General features: G+C 39.8%; 1 protein-coding gene across 5 annotated transcripts in view; it reads left to right on the forward strand.

Annotated features, from left to right (window-relative positions):
• The window catches only part of SORBS2 (sorbin and SH3 domain containing 2), an 85,653-nt gene extending 79,275 nt beyond the window's left edge, over positions 1-6,378 (forward strand). For all 5 annotated transcript variants that reach the window (XM_009891756.1, XM_009891758.1, XM_009891759.1 and 2 more), the window contains 3 exons: positions 2,086-2,135; positions 5,193-5,299; positions 6,028-6,378. In XM_009891756.1, the coding sequence (XP_009890058.1) occupies positions 2,086-2,135; positions 5,193-5,299; positions 6,028-6,089 (219 nt within the window). In that variant the 3' untranslated portion in view covers positions 6,090-6,378. The remainder of the gene's footprint in view (positions 1-2,085; positions 2,136-5,192; positions 5,300-6,027) is intronic.
• The last annotated feature ends 8,628 nt before the right edge of the window (positions 6,379-15,006 follow it).

The following is a 15,006-nucleotide window of genomic DNA, read 5'->3' on the forward strand; positions in this document are numbered from 1 at the left end:
TATTGAGGAATGCATTCGGATAGAGAGCGAGCTCCAAGGCCCCTCTGTTCAGACACAGCACAGATTACTTCACACCAGTTCTTCCAGATTCTAATTCCATCGAAGGTGAATCTGCTATCTCTGTAGCAATAACATAGAGTTGAAAATCTTCACTTACCTCGATTTTTTTCATCATCGTGCTTCTACAGTAGTTAACTAGCAATAAAACATTTTAAAGCATTGAAGCACAAAAAAAATAGGTAACACTGAGCTATCTAATTTCTCCCTGGCTTGGTATATGTTCAAAGCATTAAATCATTTGTAGTATTGTTTAGGACATTGACATTTATTGTTTCCAAGAAAAATCTGTAACCTCGGTTGAGTTCTGTTGCATCTCTGACTATCTTTGGCATTCAGCTCACTTACGGACCTGATGAAAGATTAGCAGAGAATAAGGTCAGATTCCAATCCAAATACTGAGCAATCTGCCCAGTGGAATAGTCTCTTCTTGCTTGGCAAGCCAACTGCTCAAGGGGGTTTACTAAGAACTGAACTGTCTAATTTGCAATCCTTATTGTTGGATTCTTCAGTAAAAATTATCTGTCTTGTACACTGGCAGAGGAGAGCTAAGCGAGGGAAGAGAAGAGAGTCAAAGAGTATAAACGAATATTTTTTTCCTTTACTTTGAAAAGCTCTTTCCTGCGTAGCTGTCATTAATACAAATAAAAGTTGTGTAATCTGCCTGCCTGCATCTTTAGGCATCTTTTTAAAATCCTACTCTGACTGTAAAAATGAAGTGGAGAATGTTCACAATGCTTTCTACATGTATACATACAACCATGGTGAAAAGAAATTTAACTAGTTCAATTTCATCTGGAGATGTTGGCAGGGGAAAAAGGAAAAAAAGCATCTTGCCTTTTAACATGCAATTGATATCATCAGGCTGTGGGTTGTTTACCACGACCTTCTCTCATGGAACACTGCGTCATCTTCAAGAGTAAACTGAAGCAAGATGAACTGAAATAGCCAAACCTGGGAAAGGGAGAGCCATGGAGCAATAAGACAAGTCCCATGGCTTCAAGATCAGGTTACAGTTCACTCAATTCATGAAAGAAAAGTGCTGTGAGCTGTGTTTGATACTCACGCTCCCAAAACAGATACGGTTCCCAGACCTGTATGAGCCTGTCAGTCTGTACAGCGCGACCGCAGGACATCCTCAGTCAACAGAGAATGCGATCGCTGCTCACATCAAGAGCTCTCCCAAGCAGCTGCTCCTGTGCTCTTTCTGGCCCCAGCCAGATTCTAATGGGCAGAAGTCAATGTCTTTCTGAGCAGGATGTGGTTTCTGTAGGAGGTTAATATTTCTCATTTCCATCGCGTCCAGGTTTATTGTATAGTAGTGGTGGGTAATGCTCCATTAAGAAGGAAAATAGTTCCTTTCATAAAGCTTTGCACTGGAAATACAAACTACTTTTTCCTCTGAAGTAGAAGTGTTAATTGTTATTTTCACACAATTATATGCATTCTTTCAAAAATTCTTTGTGCTCGATGCCTCCCAACAGCCTGCATGGCTTTGTGCTCCCCCTTGAGATGAAACAGAATTAATTAAAGCATAGCATGTTACGCCTGCCAAGTTAGTACTCTGTGTGTGCGTAATGTAAATGGGTATGTTGTTTGTCTGTGAATATTCTAAATTCTGCCATTACGTATAGGAGATTTTATTTCTGCTTATCTAAAAATCTACTTCACCCAAGGAATGTATAGTGTTCATCAGTTGCATCTGATTTTTCTAATGCTATTTCTGTTTGACAGTGAAGAGGCAGCAGGGTTCTATTCCAATTTTCTACTCCACTATAAATAGAATGGACTGTTGATAAAGTTCACAGCTTTGTTTTAGTTTTTACTATGTCCTCCAAAAAACAGATCTTTAAACCTGCCAAGATTCTTTTGCTTCTCTTAAGAATTTAGTGTGTTTTGGGGGTGGGGCGGGGGTGTTTTACACCAGGTAGAATATGAACCCCTAAGCAACTCTGTATCATGCCCCTGTCCAGCTATTTGGTCCTCAGACTACAAATCTTTATTACATTTCAAATCATTTCATTTCAGCCACAGCGCCCTGTGCTTGCTCATGAAAACATACACAGTGGGGGGGAACCGTAAGTATACTTCTTGTCTACTAAACCAAACCCTAACATTTAAGCAATAGCCAGCCCATTCTCAAATGATTTGTTAGCCTGCCAAGTACAATTATGAAGAGATTTCAGAAATTTACAGATAACCGCATGATGTAGGAAGATATCCAAGAAGGTCCCAGAGGGCAAAGCCGTAGTTGTCTAATTTACATCAAACTCAGACAGACGTGCCAACTTACAGTTCTCCATCATTTATACTGAAAAGGGATAATAATTTTATAATAACTTTTTTTATTCTCTCCATGTTTACAGCTCAGCAGAATGCCAATTAAGATTTAATATTGATTCAACTCATCTGCTTTACCAACTTGACAAATTATTCAGAAACAGTTCTGAATGTGAATAGAGAGAAAAAAAAAACAACTTGATAACTGTGATCACAGGAACACAGGCTCACACTTTTTGGTGTAATTTACATGTGCAATCTAAAAATTAGAGACAAGAAAGCCTTTCTGAAAACTGGAGAATAACCTAGATCTCAAGTCTTATATTTACAAACAATGTATGCCCTTGGGATAAAACGTGGAAGGCTATTTCAGTGCTGACTGTTAAAATGCAAGTTCAGTGCAGGCTTGTTTTGGGGTATTTTTGGTTGTTTTTTTTTTTTTTAATTATTATTTGGCAGGGGGTGGGGGGGGTTAGGGGGTGGTGTCCCAGTCTTGCACTCGGGTCCTGCTTCAGTGACCACTGGAAGCAATAGCCATTCTTCCTCCAGCATCAGAGCACTGTGGAGTATGCCCCACTAGATGAATGCTCCTAAATGTAACTAAGGCTTAGCATCTCAAAAATATTTAAAGATTTACCTGTTAGTCACTTTAAGAAATGGCAAAAGAGAAGAGGGGTGAAAAAATTACCAAATAACTATACCACAGATAACATATAATGAAAATGAGACATTTTGGTTTCAATCTCACTAAAACCACAAGCTCCTGTGAGTATTGTTGAGCATCTAACTCTGTTTTGTAAGCAATAATTGTCTAATCAATTTTGTTCAATATAGTTTAAGTAGTTCATGACTAAAGTTACTTATTTCTAAAATTAAAGATAGAAACATATTTAAATTGCCAACCAACCATTCTCTGTCTTGAATATGTATTCTGTTAGTGTTTTAAATGGTAGTAGAGTATTTTTATATACATTTATATATTTAAGAAATTCTTAGGTTCGCAAAGAGAGGATGGAATGACTACAAAGGAGTTATTAAAATGGGCTGTCTAGAAATGATTAAGATTAGATTTCTAAAGTACAAAGTGTGCTAATTGGGAAGTTCTTGTTGCCGTATTTGCGTAAGTTATTGGCTTGAATCCCATTCACAACACATTACATCTGCATCTGCTCTACCTTTGGAAGCTGCATTTAATCAGTTTTGGAATATCATCATAGCTCTGCTTTCCTGGAATAATGATAAGCATGACAGATAATGTTATTGCCATTTAATTTTTTGCACAGATTGTTCTTACTCCTGCTACACAAATTACCAGAGATAATTGCTTAAATAACCAGTCCCGTTCCATTTGGTTAGTGTGATTAAAATATGAAATTAGACTTTTCAGATTTGGAGGGATAACTGCCAGTAAGGAGAAATTAAGTTAAAATCATTTTTGTCTTGAAACAGTGTCTTTCTTTTCTCCAAATCAGCAGTGTGGAAAATAAGTGTAAGTTTACTCAAGACGACTATCATTACACTAAGCATAGTCCCAGTCTGTAAATAGCATTTTCAAATGGGACTTCAAGAGCAAGAATTTTTTAGTGAAATAATAAACATCTCATTGAAGCCATGGAGACTTTGCCTGAATGATACAGAGCTAATGGAAATATTCAGTACCAAGACATCAAAGGGGGAGTTATTTTGGTTTTACTGGGGGAAGTGTAACGGCATTAAGGTTTTAAAGTCAGTGAGCTGTTGTTAAGAGGGAAAAATGGACGTGATTATGTTTTGTTTCAATATTTTGAAATTAAAACTATTTCCTTTGTGCAACTTCTGCAGCTGTGCCCACTCCTTTACACACAGTCAGTCATAGCTGGGGCTCAGATGGTGAGAATAAAAGGCAGATTCTGACTCTGCAGGACCGTGGGCTTTTGCAGCAATCTTCAGCCCGAGCACCTTCAGTGCCCCCTATTCAGAGTTTAGCGCCGTTCTTTCAATTCCGAGAAACTCAATTAAAAGCTGAGAAGGAACAAAAAGATAATCAATTTAGTAGTCTCATAATACCTCTTTCCATTTATCCACCTCACATCTTTCAATCTGCAGCCCACGGCTGGGGGGGGAGGTACAAGTCAGTGTCTGAATACTGCTCGAGTTGCCATCCTTATGTCCTCTGATTTGATTCAAGCCTCTCCCTCACTCTCAGAAATATTTATATATATATTTTACATATATATCTCTCTCTAATAAATAAATATATGAATATATATAAATAAATCAGGGGCAGTTTTAACCAGGGAAGGGGTTATGCCAGTATGTTTCCAAATAGCAATTGCTCTCCACCTTCCCCGCAGAGGCAGGCACCTCTTTTACCTGCAGAGCTCCTGTAAGTGCCAAAGCTTATGCTTGTGCCCCGTGGCACTTTGCTGTGCTGGGGCAGAGGCGGCGTAGGCTGGGTACAGCTCTCCGGAGCTTAAAGGCAGAGGCACAGGTTTAGGTACTGGTCATGGAAGGGGTTAATGGGCTACTAGTCTACAGACTGCCCTCTAGAAGTCCTCTGTTTTGGTGACTCAACTATAAAATAGTGCTAAAAGAAATAATACTAGAATTCTGCGTTCAAAGCAACTGGTTGAGGAGCCGTGGGGCTTGCCTTGAGTCCCCAGTCTTTAGTGGCCGATGAGTCACCTTTCCGATAAAGTTTGATTTATCTGCTATAAGTACCTAGCTTTGAAGTCCACCAGGCAAAATACACCCTTTTCCCCTATACTTGCAAGAAGTGTTATTTATTAGTTAACGTTTAAACCAGCTCCTTTACTTCAGCAAAGGTGCAAAGAACTCTTACTTCTTTTTAAAATGCATCATTTGTCCTATTTAAGGTTTCAGGCTCTATATAACTATACTCCTAGGAACGAAGATGAATTGGAGCTCAGAGAGGGAGATGTCATTGATGTGATGGAAAAATGTGATGATGGATGGTTTGTGGGTATGTTTTCATTTGGTTGCCTTTTCCCCCCGCCCCCGAGCTTTGCTGCCCTCTTTGCTTGGTGTCTTATAAACAAAGAGATTTTTGGTATTTGGCATAAAAACCCCAAACCTGGCTTTATCAGGAGAAATCCCAACCAAAATCCACTGAAATTAGTGGGTCATTTTTCACTTGTGTCTTTTGGAATTGATGGACACAAATTGACACGTGCCTCCAGGCTGTTGTACAGCACTGTTGTCATTCTTACATGACACAAAATGAACTGTGTGTTACTGCTCTCTTCATAAAGAGCAGGTAACGTAAAACTTACTCGCATGACTACGTTTGCAGAACTGACTACTTGTGAGAACCAAGTACTACTGAACAAACAGAGATTTCATAACTAGATACGGTGGCTTAATCATTCCATAAACCCTCATGCACACAGTGGCTAACTTAATCATTTAACTAGTCCACAGCTTTGCAAAAATTCAAATTATTTAAATAGACTTGATGTTGTTACCATTATATTGTTTCTACATATCAAGTCAAAATATGAGTTATAATTTGCAGTTATAATTTGCTAAAACTCACAACTCACAAGTGAAATTCAAAATAACTTTTTGAAGTTACAATGAACTGTAGATATTTCTGTTTGTGCAATACTAAACATGAAAATGTAAAGGCCGTGCTTACATAGTGATTGCCTGTTGTTATTCCCATCTTTCATCTATTGCTTCTAATTTCAGGAACCTCAAGAAGAACCAAATTCTTTGGTACTTTCCCTGGAAACTATGTCAAGAGGCTGTGAATTTTTATTTTTTTTTCTACTTATTTATGCTGCATCTCTGCAACACATCTGCATAAAGCTGCTAGAAAACACGCTCCGCTGGCCTTCCGTTTTCTTGCTTGCAGTCTCAAATAGAGGCCATCTAGTCCATCCTCATCCCATCCCATCCGCCCAACCGTCCCAGCAGTAGTACAGCAGCGACCACGGTGTGAATAACTAAGCTTTTCTGAACCAAGAGGAGTCGTTTCAACAGTTAAATATTCCCTGCTTTAAAGTCTTTCCATAGGCAAATATGAAGGATATAGGAAAAAGCCCAACACAGGAGAAGCCTGGTGACAGGTACACGGATGAATTGCCATGGGGTGGGCAGGAAGGGGGAGAAACTGGTTTTGGTTTGGACATTTGTGGTACTATCGTGAAGTCTGATGGGATTTTTTTCAGCATGCATGTAAGACAGGGGGAAAGTTGCTGTTTACTATTTAAAAAAAAAAAAATTGTTTGAGTTTCCACATTCTTACTAGCTTGGCAGCATTTGTTGCTTTCACTTTGCCGTATCACAGGTTTGCCTATTGTACTGGTTTACAATGTATGACAAATTATAAATGTAGATTTTTTGCCTGCACTTGTATGTTGTAACATATGCACAGTGATTGTAAAATCTCAAGCAAGCGTAGTGGAAAAAAAAAAAAAATGGAAGAACTGCAAGTGTTCTGAACCTGTGCAATGGTATTGGCTAAACCTTTTTTCTTTTTTCCCTAATAAAGCTGTAGAGTTTTCTGTTAAAATACAAGAAGTGCAAGAGGCGTAAAATCTCGGGAAAGAGGATTTAACGAAGAGCCAGACAATGATATAAGCATAGACAATAATAACCTGCTACTGATGTCTGACCTCAAATGGTTGTAATCAGAGAGTTGCAGTAGTAAGCAACAAGAAATTTGAGAGTTTAGTGTTTTTCGTATCAGGAACGTTAAGAAGCAGGAAGTAAAGTGTTAGTGCAAAGGGTCGTGGGTTGTTTGGGTTTTTTTTTTCTCCTAACATAGCCACCTGAAAAAAAATATTCACAAGTATCATGTACTGATTTACTTCACTCTATATATACACATATATATGTTAACGAAACCTGAGTTACACGTTCTTTTTAGGAATTTAGTACAGAAAAAAAAAAAGAGTCACAAGTATTAAAAAAACTGGTACATTTTAGAGTGGGTTGTTTTTGTTTGTTTTTTTTTTCCTGAAGTATTTGAAAACACACATTTTCCATAAGCAAAGGTAAGCATAAATAGCAAATGAAATTAAGGCACAGGATGATAACGACTATGGCTTTATAAAAGCAAAAAATTGAGATTTGGTTTCTGCAGCACCTTATAGATGGCAAAAGCTTCTACTGCATTTCTAATGGGTAAACGATTGAAATTATCAAAATGTATGTAGTCTCTGTAGCATTTTGTACATATGTTTGCTTTTTTGTACAGAGCCATTTGGTTGTTGATTTTAAAAAAAATCAAGTTCCTTATTTGATCTTTGCCCTCTTAACATACAGAACATTTCAATGCGTTTTTCTGTTCTTGCTCTATTTACCGTAAGCACATCTGGATAGTGCAATTCTGTAAGATAACATTTTATGCAAAATTTTATTAATTAAAATATGGTTTACCAGCCAAATCTAAATGTACATATGTCTTTATTACTGAGAAATGTCATTAAGACACAGGTAAAGAAACATCTTTGTGCAGCATACCTTTATTATTGCAGATTTCATGGCAAAAGCTTTATATTCAAAGGCTTTCAGTTTTACACTAGATCTGCATGCAGCTTTGCTGTGAGATTAATACCTATCTTTGATGCCATTTATGATTGAATACTTAAATATCTGTTGCCTGTGATATTTTAAAAGTACTGTTTCTACTCTGTATCCGATTTTAGAAGAAATACAGGTTTTTCATACCTGGCTTTCAGGTAACTGACTTTGAATTCCTACAAGCAAAAGGTCTCTGTGGTTTTTTTCTTGAATAGACTTCTAATAAATTTTGCTTGGAGTACACAACTGTTTCCCCCCTCATTTCTAAAAATGAATGTAACTTAAGTGTTTCACAGCACTTAACTCTTCAAGCCTATAGGCAAATAGTTTTGCCTTGTACAGAGATTTTTTTTCCACCACCAAACATCCACCAGTTACATCCATATGAGCAACTAGCACTGCCCCCACAGCTCTCAGTTGGTCTTCTTGAGTGTCAGCCCTAAAACACTTTATTGCAAAAGCAACGTTATGGACTTTCTGCATGGACTGTGCTAATCTGAGATGATTTTCCTGTTGCCAGAGCCACCCTTCGCTCCAGACACACAAAGGTAAAATGCACAATGGTAAACCCTTTATAGCTGGCAAAAGTTCCCACGCCCTAATCCTTCAACAAAAGCAAAACAAGTGCTCCTCTGTAAAGTGACAGCATAGAAACAAGATTTAAGGAAAATATAGATTTTTGAGGAGTATCTTACACTTGGGACTCTGTCTGCAAAACTGAATTATCCCATTGTAACATCTTTAATGTTTGGAAAATGCAAAACCACCGACACATCTTAAAAAAAAAATACACAAATATGTAGTTTAACCTTTCTGGAGACAAACTTCACATTTTTGGACCATGGTCTGCTGTTAAAACCAGCAGATAAACTCCTTTGTCAGTATAAATATTGTCAGTGCTGGGAGTGCTTTCCATTTGGACAAGACCTAATTTAGTCAGCACTGTTACTCCTGAGGTAAATGTGCCCTTTGCAATGCCAAGTTAGGTTAAACCCATCGCATGTATCTCTTCTTACAGCCCTACAACCATAGAATGGTTTGGGTTGGAAAAGCCCTTGAAGATCACCTAGTCCCCCCCCCCTGCCATGGGCAGGGACACCTCCCACCAGCCCAGGTTGCTCCAAGCCCCATCCAGCCTGGCCTTGAACACCTCCAGGGATGGGGCAGCCACAGCTTCTCTGGGCAACCTGGGCCAGGGGCTCACCACCCTCACAGTCAAGAATTTCTTCCTAATATCTAATCTAAATCTCCACTTTCCGTTTAAAACCGTTACCCATTGTCCACTATTATTATAACCATATTACAATCAAAGTGTGTGGTTTGTCGTAGTGTGTGACGTAGTGTGGGATCTGGGACATCACTGAAGCACTCTGTGCCATACACCTGGGAGAAGGAGGCAGTACTGTGCTTTAACAGTCTTTTTCTGTAAGAGCTATCCTAATAACATTAACTGGTTGGTGTAGTCTCACTAATATTAAAAAAAAAAAAAAAAACCACACAACAAAAAACAAATGTGAAATAGAACCCTCTTTGCTAATTGCAAAGGGGATGAGAAAAAGGGAATAGTTGGGTCATAGTAATAAGAATAGCAAGTCATTGACACTTCAGGAAAAACTATAAATGTTAATGTTTTAGTCCAAACGTGGAGAAATATTAAAGGTATATCCAGGTAAACCAAATATATTCAAATCAGCTAAGTTTCTGAAATTCCACCTACACTACTTAAGGAACAGTCTGAAGGGGTTTTTGAGCTTCCTTATATAATTCTTGTATACTCCCCTGTACGTTCATAAAGGAGAGCCCACCGGACTACGCGGTGCTTTGTCCTAAAGGCCCGAGAAAGAGAGGCCTGGGGAATTAGAGGCCGGCCAGTTTAATATCTAGGAAGAGACCAGAACAAATCAATTAAAAGCCTCCAATATTCATGGATTTTTTTCTAGAAAATAATGTATCAAACTAAATTCCTTTTATCATGTCCAGATGCGTAGCATAAATCTTGATTTCTATTCAGGTTTTCTTTTAGAGCTATGATATGGCAGCTGTGTTAGCAGACTGAGAAAAGTCTCCCTCAGTCCACATGAAATCAAGTTTGTTGCAGAGTTGTGTTACATTACACATAAATCAGTAACGTAACCAGAGTGTCCCTAAAAAACCAGCAGACCCCAGTGCCTCCCTTGCAGCAAACTGTGCCTCTGCCTCTTAAAACAAGAAACCCCCCAAGACACCAACAAGGTGGAGGCCGCCGCACGAGCGGCTCAGGGCGATGATCTATATCCCAAAGCGAGCGAAGGGTCACCCCAGCGGGTTTGACATTCTGTCACCCGCCCCAAAGCAAAGCACGTTGTCATCCTGCGATGCCTGGTATTTACTAGTTGCCTTTTAAACGCTGTTGCCCAGACCCGGATAGGAACACGAGGTGCTTCCCATGCGTTTGAAAAAGCGGTGCAGGAGCCAATGGGAAGCTGGAAACATGAAGTCAGTAACTCTAGAAGGATCTTAGGTCATTGCTAAGTATATTCCCTTACAGCATTTCTAGTTACGTGGCGAGACCCTGCCTTTGCTCCACTTAACGGCAAACTCCATTGAAGTCAACAGACCCCACAGCGCTGGGAATACAGCGTCTACGTTCACTTAAAAAGAAAATTGCGCAAGAGAGAAGCACTGAAGCAACCGAATGTTTTGGGTTTATTATATTGAACAGTATGAGTGCAGGCAGAGACCAGAAACCACTTCTTTAACTGCTCCCACTACGCAGCACAGCAAATAGTTCCATCTTCTCTAGTACCTAACTGGCAAATTAACTTACAGTCAAATCACACGTGGCTCCAAGGTTGCAAAAAGCACATTGAAAGGGCCAACAATTCAATTTTTAAATACATTTATACAGCAGAACCCCTTGTTACATCCAGCAAGTAACAATCAGACCGAGACCTGAATCCACCCATTTTACACAGCAGGAGCTTGCCAGACCAGCATGTAGAAACTGGTACCCCATCAATACACAGCGAGCAGGGAAGATGAATTTAATAAGACTTTCTTCTGCAACTCTACAGGCAATCAAGCCACAACTTGCTATTTATTTGTCTGGATGCAAAAAATGCCTATTTACTTTTATCCTCCCCCCGATGGCCAGATAGTGCCAAGTTCCTAATTCCTAGCTAAAAACTGCCAAATAGAATCTATTATTCCCATCAATATAGTGAAGCCACACCCTTTTGAAAATTAAAATTATTTTTACATATATCTATGCAGAATATGACAGAAATCCACTGAAAGGGAAAGAAAAGAATGAATGAATTCCTGCTTACACCACCCTGAGTCAGATACTATCTAGGCCAAAGAAAGTGATACTGGTGATATATAGGCTCTCATTCATGTATTTGGTGTCACCTCTGAAACATAAAAAGAATAACAGAAGTTTCTAGGTTAATATGGGGTGATGAAACCAGGGAAGAGCTTGAATAATGCTGCAGGTACGATTTTTAGTGTAATCCTGATGGTTGGTTACTCTGTGCACCTGCACCCAGAACTCCCAGCTCCTGTTTCATTTGCATCAATGTGAATCCCATATATGAAGCATTGCAGAATTACACCTTCTAGTATTTAATTTCTATTTCTTCAAGAATCATAGAGAAGGAGCAACGTTCTGTGTTAACAGACTATTTTATATTACCGGAAAGTAGAAAGCATTCTTGCTAAAATAGCTCTAATGCCTATAATAACTATCCCATAGCAATTTTTTGGGCAGCCTTTGTATAGTGATGTCACATCTAATTACAGATCGGGTGCAGAGAGGGTTCCGCTTCAGCAGAATGGCATTACATCACAAGTGAGACTGGGGGATGGAGGGAGAAGTGTTGACTGACAACGAGCAATGCGTTGCTAGGTTTATCCTCAGTACAGATACTCACATCTCAACAATTTATGTTTCTTGCTGCCAACACAAATAACAAACTTGGAAGCCATTATTTCATCACCCACATACATGCACAGCAAAGTAATCCTCCTACATTTTCCATCCATCAGATAAATCAGTAAACCACATTTAAAAAAAAAAAAAAACCACACACCCCAAGAATAATGTAATTATTTATTTCTACCAGTGAAGAATTACCGGAGAGTTATACACAGTGACTCGTAACAGTGCCCTCCAAGAGGGAGGAGACGCACTTCTCTGTCACAAGCCACTGTTTCCCTTTGCAAGAGAGGGTCCTGTATTCACACGGGTCCACTTTGAGTGCCTAGCTATAGCTCAAACTGATTCAAACAGTAGTTTGCTATTTAAATATCTTAAAGGATCTGGTCCTTTTAAGGCCTTTTGGCTGTCTTACATAAAAATAAAATGGAAGCATTTTCTTTCAAGACTTTCTGCAAGAGCCACTTAAGAACCAAGGAAATGGACTGTCATATTAAAATCATATCCAAACCTTCAGTTGTTTACATCAAGGTTTTTTGTTTGTTTTTTTTTTTTTCCCTCGCCACGGAGTTAAGCATACAACTGAAACCAGCACTGCAGATGGGGAGCGCCAAAGAGACTGAACATGTCGTTCCGAGTGGGTCATCGCACTGCTTCTGTCGCTGTGATTTGCTAGATAAACCCCGAGCATGCCGTGACCCAACTCATGCTTCCCCGGGTTAATGCTCCAAACTGTAACGTGAAACATGTACAAATACTGGCTGGCTTAAGACCCGCTAAAGGCTGTTCTTACACGACCATAGATTCATCTGTTATAGATAGGGGGTTTCTTCACAAGTAACTGGAAATATGTGAACAGGTGAGAACCAACCCCTCCCTCCTTAAACCATAAAAGAGAGCAAATGAATGTGTCCAGAATGCCCGAGGTAGTAGAGGGCAATACTTACATGCCACAGAAAAGCTCTAGAAACTATTTATAGATTCACTTCATCTGCTCCTGCAGCCAACTCCGAGGTACAAGGCACAAAGCAGCACTACACACAATCTGACGCAGAAAGGATGAAAGCCATATGCCATCAAAACCACAGGGAAAGGTCTAGGACACACACACAAAACACCCCTCTGCTAGCCACCAATCCATACCTATGTCCTGAAGGACACCCCTACAGAGGGATGCAGAATTTTGGCAATTTAACACAAAAGGAACTCAAAACAAGAGTGGTCAGAGAAACAAACTGGTCCGAACCTACATCAGCATCAGATAAAAGCTACAATGACCAGATATCATTATTACAGAACTGCTGGCTTTCAAGCTGTTACAGAAAACTGACTTTTCAGTAGCACACATCACTGATAAACAGTAGCGTCCCAAAACTACTGCTTACTCTCCAAACCCTCTTCATTTTCTGCAACACACTCTTCTTTTGTTTATCTGTTTCATTGCATGGTCATAAACAGTTCAGGCTTCGAGAGAGGAATCAGCCTTCTGCAGCTTATTTGTCCAGCACTCGTGCTAAGAGGTCCTTGGTCCTTCGAGGTCTTAACCGTTGCTTTAATACGAGGAGGGTAGGGGGAAGAATCACTAAATTAAAATAAATTGCGTCACTTACAGACATACAGTCACAGGTCCATCCTGTACCTCAGATACAGAAACAGCAAATGTTTCAGAAATACATGTTAAGTCAGTCTTCCAAACTCCACCCACCCCACCCCACCCCCAAAACTGTTCAGCCTGGAGAAGAGAAGGCTCCGGGGAGATCTTATTGTGGCCTTCTAGTACCTAAAGGGGGCCTACAGGAGAGCTGCGGAAGGACTTTTTACTAGGGCATGTAGTGACAGGATGAGGGGGAATGGGTTTAAACTGGAAGAGGGCAGGTCTAGATTAAACATTAGGAAGAAGTTTTTTACTTTGAGGGTTGTAAGGCACTGGAACAGGTTACCCAGAGAGGTTGTTGAGGCCCCATCCCTGGAGGTGTTCAAGGCCAGGTTGGACATGGCCTTGGGCAACCTGGTCTAGTGGGAGGTGTCCCTGCCCGTGGCAGGGGGTTGGAACTCTATGATCTTCAAGGTCCTTTCCAACCTAAACCATTCTATGATTCTATGGTACTGCACACTCCGAAGGGCAAGCTGTCCTTCTTTTCCCTCCTCTTCTACCATTCTTCCTGTCAGCCCCAGAGGCAAGCAGACTATTGAAGGAAAGACAGCTAGACATGGAAGTACAAAACATTCCACAACTGAAAAATACTGCAATATCCTATTCAGGCTCTTGCGCTTTGGGTCTAGGCTTAACGTTATCCAGACGTCTACCAAAAGCATTACCTGCAGCATCTTGGTCATCATTAGTGGAAATCCAGAACTTCCAAAGATGGAAGAGGTCTCCTGCATCAGGACATAAAATGTATGCTGGCTAACAGCTCCCACAGCACAACTGGTGTATGGTTAGAAGGTCTTGACTTTAAACATCCTGACATTCCCTCACCTAGAGGTGACTTTGGCAAGTTACCTTTAATCTCTGGAAAAGTGCAAACCAGAAATTGCTAAAATGCAATGGACAGGCAAGAGAAAAACTCAGCCTTCAGGGTGCCTTTTTTTTGCATTTCTGAATGGTTTTTTGTTTTGAGGGTTTTTTGTGTTGGTTTGGTTTTTGTTTGTTTTTTCCTGGGCAGGAGGGGGTGTTAAGAATTGTTAGCAAGACAGTTTCCAGACTTTCATTTCCAGAAAGATTTTTGTTGGGAGAGGTTTACTCACATTTCAAAGCACTAGCTGTATATGCCATGATTTACCTGTCTTCACATTGTAGAGAAAGGATTATCCTTTGAAAAGCCATGGAGGGATTACACTCAAATTCTGGCCTGGATTTCTACAGTACTAGGAAACTTCAAGAGCAGAAGTTCCCAGCTATGCTATGAATCATATTAACTCCCCACATGCTGGAGTATAGCAGTAGTGGATGTAAGAATACCAGTTTTAAGACTGTTGTGTACATACGTATCTGACCGTTTTCACATTAACCATTTCCGATCCATGTCGATAAAAAACTGAGAAGTTTGTTTTAGTTAAGTTTCTGCTGGTTTTGTCCTCGCTGTGGTTGTATCCTTTCTCACAATACTGCTGGTTTTTGCAAATGCTTTCTCAAACCTGTGCACTTACTCCTAACTTTCACTGAACAAAGGCAAGCAAAAAATCCAATGCATAATTATTTACTTCCATTTAGTATTTTCTTT

This window comes from Charadrius vociferus, unplaced genomic scaffold (assembly GCF_000708025.1).
Source record: "Charadrius vociferus isolate BGI_N301 unplaced genomic scaffold, ASM70802v2 scaffold478, whole genome shotgun sequence".
NCBI lineage: Eukaryota > Metazoa > Chordata > Aves > Charadriiformes > Charadriidae > Charadrius > Charadrius vociferus.